The following is a 7,503-nucleotide window of genomic DNA, read 5'->3' as shown; positions in this document are numbered from 1 at the left end:
TTCCTTGACCAAGGTATCATTGAGAAGAGTGTTGTTCAGTTTCCACGTGAAGGTTGGCTTTCTATTATTTATTTTCAAAACCAGATTTTTAAAATAATAAAAGAGAAAGAAGGAAATATAAAGTCTTAGATAAAATCAGACCAGTAGCAATGCCTTTCCCTGCTATGTTTGACCTATAACAAAAGGAAGAATCATTGATGCCAGTGCTGATATGCTCAACTCTTGCCCATTTCTCTTTTCTGTGCCCCCACTGGTTGACTCCAAAAGACTGAAATAAATAGATATGTTCATACTGAGCATTAAGGCAAGACAAGTCAGCAGCCCTGGGCAGAGTTGGGTGGAGGATGAGCCTGGAGAATCAAAGGGCATGTAACACCAGTGACTATGCCCACTGTACAAAGCTCAGTGTCCAAGGGCATCTGACTCGGATACAACATTAGCTCCCATCTATCATGGTTTCCTTTCTGCTGCTGCTTTATTAATATTAATATTGACTTTCTATTTATAAATTATTAATTATATAAGTTGTTAAATTTATGATTAATGATTGATAATTAATATTAATAAATTTTGATATTTTCAAGATATTATATAATACCTTGACAAAAAACAACCTCAGAAGGACAGGATTTATTCCAGCGTACAATTCCAGTGTTAGTCCGCCATTGTAGGAAGTCAAGGCAGAAGCTTCCCACAGCTAGTCACACCACATCTACAGTCAAAAGCAGAGAGAAACGAATCCACACATCTTCACTTGCTTGCTTGCTCAGCTTGATTTCTCTCCTCTACACTTCAGGAACGCCTGCCTAGAGAATAGTGCCGCCCACTGTAGGCTGTCTTTCCATGTCAATTCACATATGGAGATAATCCTGACAGAAAAGCCCACAGGCCAACCCAAATGAAGCAATCTTTCATTAAGACCCTTTTGCCAGATGATTCTCACTGTGAGGTTGAAAATTAAAGCTAATCACCACACTTTCCAAACCCATACCCATCTTAATGGGTTATATCACTAAGAGAAATGAACTCCTTCACTCTTGCGCGTGCATGGGAATAGAAGCTGGGGGCAGGGGATATATCTCAGTGGTGGAGCACATACATATCATAGGCAAGGTCCAGGGCTCAGCCTCCAGCACTGCAAAATAAAATAAAATAAAATAAAATAAAATAAAATAAAATAAAATAAAATAAGAAAAAGAAAAAAAGAAAAAAAAAAGAAAAAGAAAAAACAAATAGCTTGGTCATGCATTCATTCAGCAACTCTGATAAATGCTTCCTTGTCCCAGATCTTGGCAAGGCTTTCAAGTGGCACACAGAGAAACATGAAATGCTGGGGGGTGGGGATGGGGGCAGTGCGTATACCACTACCTCTGTGGAATATCTTTTCCTAACAATTATATGTTTATTTTACTGCTAACAGAAGAAAAAAATCAAATGCTGGATGTCAAAAATTACTAAATTTAACTTCTGTGAAAGTATTTAAGGGAAAGGACCCCCATTTTCCAAGTTGTTTTAGAAAGGGCGCTCAAGAAGTAGGCGAAGGCGGCAGGAGACAAGAGGGGCTGTGTGCTGTGACATTTCCTGGGGACATATGTTCAAACACCTGTTCATCCTAGACAGGGAACCAATGGTAAAAGCTAGTAGCGATCGTATCAAAGCCCAACTTGGCAAACCAGTAAGGTTCTTTGGATTGCTTACTGGAGTGCGCATGAGGAGTTACTCACAGAAGCATGCATGACTCAGATGTCCCCAACACAGGTGACAAGTCACATACACTGAGTCTCTGGAGCTCCCTGCTCAACTTGAGGCAGTCTGCTCCGCAGGTTAGGGTCTCTTTCTTCCTTGCAAGTGTTTGTGCTTAAGAACAACCTACGGGAGGCATCTTGTGAAGCTCTTCAGCTTTCTGGAACTTAACAAGGTTTTGTTTATTTTCTAAGTCTCACCAGCCACCTCTTCCTTTGGGGGTTCGGATGTTTCAATGCAAGGAAGTCGCAGCATCATAAGATGACACATGACTGAATTTGACAAGGGGAACAGAAAAGGCCAAATTCTAGCATATCTAATTAGTGGCTTATTGACCCTTAGAAAAACAAGTTTCAGCAAGAATACAAAGTGGTAGATTACAGTGTAGTGTGAGGGTGCCAGAGTACTATGTGATTGGTTAGAAAACTGACCCTCTCCTTACCATGGAAACGACTCATAAAGAAGAGGAACCAGCCTCAGCCAAATCTCTTCTCCCCATAGGTCAATGCTGGGCCAATGGCTTATGCTCGAGCCTTTCTTGAAGAAACTAATGCAAAAAAGTATCCTGACAACCAAGTTAAGCTATTGAAGGAAATATTCAGGTAAGACTGGAATGTTCCTCTTTTATCTACTTCATACAGAAAGGCATGAATGCCATTCAAGACGGCAGTCTACCTACCTGGCTTAGGACCCCAAGTCACTGAACCCAGTGCCTCTTCCTGTGACTGGATTTTAATTTGCTTAATGTTGTGGTTAAAGGCAATTTGCAGATGCGTGTGGGCAGGCTCTTGATGTGAATGAGCGTCTCATCAAGGAAGACCAGCTGGAGTACCAGGAAGAACTGAGGTCCCATTATAAGGACATGCTCAGTGAACTGTCTGCCATCATGAATGAGCAGGTGAGCCTCCCCTGGTGTGACCCGAAGTTCCTGGCTATTGCTAAAGGACTGCAGAGTCTTTCCTTAGTGCACTGTTCCTGACATCAGCACTGTGGTGTTGAATTTCCCTCTCCCTGTGTACAACAGCCCTTGGCCCAAAGCACAGAAACACCTACAGAAAGAGAATATGAGAACCGAAAGGCTTTCCACAATTTTACAGGTATTTACCCAAGCCATACAGAGTACTGGCTCTCTAGAGTGTGCAGGTCTGGTTAGACACTGAGAAGTATAAGGTGGGCAACCCACCCCAACCCCCATTAAGGCCTGCTGCCACTCCATCAGTCCCTTGAGGAACTTAATGATATGGGGTGGCATTTCACATTTTTTGCCACTAGGGGCTTCTATATCCATGCTCAGAGTGAACCTCAGGATTTCCCATGTTCCCATGGGTCTTTAACCTTGAAACTTCCTTAGCAGATGCTGGACCACAAGCAGAGGTCCACAATTATGAGAAAAGGGAAAAAATAGATAGAGATAAATAAATAGAGAGATAGATAATAGATGATAGATTGGTAGATAATAGCTAGTAGATTAGATAGATAGATAGATAGATAGATAGATAGATAGATAGATAGATAGATAGATAGATAGATAGAAACTTTGGTAACATAATATATGATATATAACAAACTCTACTCCATAATCAAGTCGTTCGTGGTCCTGGTTATATATCCACTGTATTCTGTATGGCTTGCATGAATTGTGACCATTCAAGAATGCCAGTATTTTGGAGGCACTAAAAGCAAGCAGTTGAACATCAAGTGAACTTCCCTAGCCTGCTTAGCAGCATCCATCAACTCTCACACTCTACTTGGGTGGTGATCTGTAGCCCTCCCAGTAACGTGATATCACTGGTTTCATATCGGTTCCCTCTCCTCCCGCTAATGACCTAGTACCACACCACAGAGTAAGGCAAATGCTGGAACTTTCCACCATGCCAGATCACATGTCTGATGCTTTCCTTCTTCCCTGTCTTCTTCTGCCCACTCCTTTTAACACTCCAGAGTAGCTCAAGGAGGAGGGAATGGTAGGCTGACATGATGGAAAGAATAAATCTCTGTAGATAGGATTCCCAACAGAGATTGTGTTAACTGGGGATTTCTGAGAGGTGGTGGGAATTAAACATTTTGGTGGAGCACACATGGCAGACATTATTAAATCTGGGATTTAAATGAGGAGAATGGATATAAATGATGGGAAACCACACTTGTCTCTCACTGTAAGCCACACCTGGCCTTGAACCATCTGGCAAAATATTTTTATCTCTCTCTCTCTCTTTTTTTTTTTCCTGGCAGCTCTGTCGTGGTCCATGTCTATACAGCTTCTGCGCCTCTGTGTCTAGCATTTCCCTCAGTACTGTGAGCAAAAGTGGTACGTCTTTCTCTTTGTACGTCTATCCTGTCCTGCAGCCTTCTGTCCACCCACCTCTCCTCATCACTAGCCCTGTGCCTCAGTCAGCTTTGGTGGCTCAGCTACTGTTACGTCTTCATGGCCACTTGAAAACGTGTCATGTTGACTGCTTAGCTTTCACAAAGAAAACTCATGCTCCTTCCTCTCCTAAATGTATTTGAGCTCCTTCGATTTTTCAATATAAAGACCCAAAATGTTTTCATGATACTTCAAAATATAAAAGAAAAACACAGGCCAGGTGTTGAAGAGGAGAGAAATATAAAATGGTTGTTTTATAAAGGAAACCTTTAACAAGAGAAGGAAAATTTGGCTCTCTGCTTTCTGAAAACCAATCAAAGAGAACAATCTGAAGGACTACACCAATCTCCTTATTCAGTAAAAGAAACATATCTGTTGAAGAGAAAGGTGAATTTCCTGCTAGTCCTTGTCACACAGGTGACTTGATAATGGAGTATTTTCCTTTGTCTGAATGTGAACGTGCATACTACAGAAGAAGAAGCACAGACAACCTTGCCAGCCTAGCTTTGAAAATCAGAAATAATTTGAACCAACTGCCATAGAAACAGAAACACAAAGTTAATTACGCCGTATGCACACACACACACACACACACACACACACACACGGGTCAAGAAAAGTCTTAACTTGAAAATTACCAAAAATAACCATGTTGTTAGGGAGAAACACTCACTATGAGAGGAACCAGGATCATGCCTATAACATACCTGTGGTCTCAGCACTTGAGCGTACAGGAGAACAGGAGCAGTTTGGGATACTCATTGACTACACAGCAAGTTTGAGAGCAGTCTGGGATACATGAGATCCTTTCTCAAAAAGAAAAACAGAATGAGAATAGCTGGAGAGGCCAGTGAGGTGATTTGTTGGCTGAAGACTCTTGCCGGAAGCCCGATGACATGAGTTCAACCATTGGGACCCACATGGTAGAAAGAGGGAACAGCCAGCTTCCACATGCAAGTGTCACGTGTGCATGCATGCCCATACATGCACTCATTTAAAACATAAATACATAAAAACAGAGGAAACAGAGCCAAAACAGAATAATGTTGGTGTATAAAATGGAGATGTGGAAAACAAGTACTTTGAATTGGTAGTGACAAGGAGGCACCCCTTCCTTTAATAGGCAGCCAGAAATTCAGTTTTATAAACAGCCTCAAACCAAATCCATGAAGACCTTTCCTTGGCTGGGGCCAACTCATACAAGCATGCAAATGAAGCATAAATATAAGATGCTCTTTTGGACTGCGTTTCAACTGAGTGAGGATGGCAGCATAATCCAGTCAGCTGTGGCCATGGGGATTCAACTTAAAACACAGAGGCAGGAGCAGAGCCATTCTGTCCTAGTGCCAGAAGAGTGACATGTGAACGGGGCTTGCTGTCAGACTGGAATACACGTTAGACACATAAAGAGCCAAATAACTTATGCAGGATCTTGTGACCTTGCCCGAGGAAGGGTGTAAGGCGAGCATGGGACACTCAGATGCTGAGTGCTCTGGGATAGGACATCAGCACATCAGAGTGTGTGAGGTGAGTGAGGAAAGCATAGCAGAAAACAAACACCAAATCCCTTTTGTACAAAGATAAATTTCAGGGTGGGCCTGCAGTTTCTGTAGGGCTGTGGCTACTGTTTGCATACAGCTATTGTGATGCAGCTGACAAAGTGTCATACAGACATATTGACATTATCCTCAGGTAAGTCAGATTGATTTGCTTGTACTCCCATTAATGCCAAAACTCAGGTGAGTTTTTCAAAGTTTTCCCCTTTAGGGTAGATGTTAGCACTATAAATTATAAATGTTTAGAATGAGATGCTGGAATTAATCAAATACATTTGTAACCACTTAAACATTTATGAATTCATATCTTGCCAGAGTGTGGTGAAGCTACTTTGAACATCCCCATAGCAACCAGCATATGGGCTTTGAAGAAAATACTCTTCAGAACTACTTTGACTAAGATATTTTCCAAACTTACTAACACCCCATTGGGAATGAGTCACTGTTCTGGATTTTAATTCTGTGTTTGAGAATATGAAAACTGATCTCTACTTGTTTTTATGTCTATGTATTGTATCTGTCTTGCTTTAAGATTACGGGCAGGGACGACCCAGCAAAGTGCGGAGTGGAGCGACCCTACACCACCCGTGTAACTAGCAAGGGGACGGCGGCTATACCTGTGGTCTCCATCTCGTCCAGTGCCGAGGTTTGAGAGGAACCCTGGAGCATCCGATGCACCTCGCACAGAACTCTCTAAATGTTTTGCAGCTAATCTCGGGGAAGAAAAAGATAGACTTAATTTATTTGAAGTTTTTACAGTGTTAATCTTGTTTACCTTGCTAGCTTGGGAATTTTGCCAGCCTCTGAATTTGCACATTTTCTATGATTCCTTTGTTTCCTTGAAGTAGTATTGATCAAGCCATGCTAAACATTTGTTCTGAAATTCCAATGAACGTGCAGCTTAAAAGCAAACTGAGTTTGCTCTTGGGTGTAATTTGTTCAATTCCAGGTCCTTGTACACGCATTTTAGAGGTCAAAGTGAATGTTTTTATAACATTTAAGCATATTTCCAATGTAAATAGAAGATTGTAAAATATATGGTTTTTATCACATTTCAAAGAATGTTTTTAGTTGATACTTATGAAAGTACCAAAATTCTATGGGTAACATTTCAGATGTTATATTAAAATATTTGTGTATGTGTAAAAACTGTTGATAAATACTAATCTCTAAAGTTTGTGGACTTCCTTTATTTGTAATATATGTGCTTTTAAGAGCAATGGGATGTGAAATTATAAAAAGTATTTTGCTGTTGATAATATGAATAAAAACAGTTACTTTGCACTTGATTTCCTTTGGGGAGTTGGGTTGGTAGGGTACTCGCCTGCCATGCACAAATGCCCTCAGCCCTGAGTGAGCCAGACATGGCAGTGACACCTACACTCCCAACACTCAGGAGGTGGAGATGGGAGGGTGAGAAAATTTAAGGTCACCTACAGCTACTTAGAAGTGAGGGGGATGGCATAAGTACCTGAGAGGTGGGCGAGTTGCTGCTGTGAGTAGGGTTTCTTGGATAGCAATTGAACCATTCATACTCTGTACTTTGAATGCCTTAACCAAAAGCCAAAGAGGGACCGGAGCCTCAGCCTGGAGAATCCTCTAGGGATGAATTAAACACACTGAGGATTTCTAAATATAGGATATTAGAATGATTTAGGGTCAATACAAACCAGAATCTAGATGACTGTCGCGGCTATCCATACAAATTCTATTTCTGCAGTCCATAAACTGGGGTAGGATTGTACTTTACTCTCTCTTAGGGGGATAGCGGGGACGTGTGATTTGCTAGAACCACTGAAATGGGAAATATAAGCTGCTGACCAAAAGCAGTTTAGGTAG

At 41.4% G+C, this 7,503-nt stretch overlaps 1 protein-coding gene across 12 annotated transcripts in view; it reads left to right on the top strand.

The window, feature by feature from the left end:
* The window catches only part of Dock10 (dedicator of cytokinesis 10), a 249,389-nt gene extending 242,441 nt beyond the window's left edge, over positions 1 to 6,948 (top strand). For 6 of the 12 annotated variants that reach the window (XM_029474691.1, XM_029474672.1, XM_029474687.1 and 3 more), the window contains 4 exons: positions 2,245 to 2,345; positions 2,503 to 2,641; positions 3,976 to 4,051; positions 6,197 to 6,885. In XM_029474691.1, the coding sequence (XP_029330551.1) occupies positions 2,245 to 2,345; positions 2,503 to 2,641; positions 3,976 to 4,051; positions 6,197 to 6,261 (381 nt within the window). In that variant the 3' untranslated portion in view covers positions 6,262 to 6,885. Of the gene's footprint in view, positions 1 to 2,244; positions 2,346 to 2,502; positions 2,642 to 3,975; positions 4,052 to 6,196 lie in introns of all 12 variants that reach the window. The other 6 variants (XM_021165780.1, XM_029474682.1, XM_021165793.1 and 3 more) reach the window with 3 other exon arrangements.
* The last annotated feature ends 555 nt before the right edge of the window (positions 6,949 to 7,503 follow it).

The sequence above is a fragment of the Mus caroli genome, chromosome 1 (assembly GCF_900094665.2).
Source record: "Mus caroli chromosome 1, CAROLI_EIJ_v1.1, whole genome shotgun sequence".
NCBI classification, from domain to species: Eukaryota; Metazoa; Chordata; class Mammalia; order Rodentia; family Muridae; genus Mus; species Mus caroli.
Note: the sequence above shows the minus strand (reverse complement) of the source record. Positions and strands in the feature narration are given on the sequence as shown.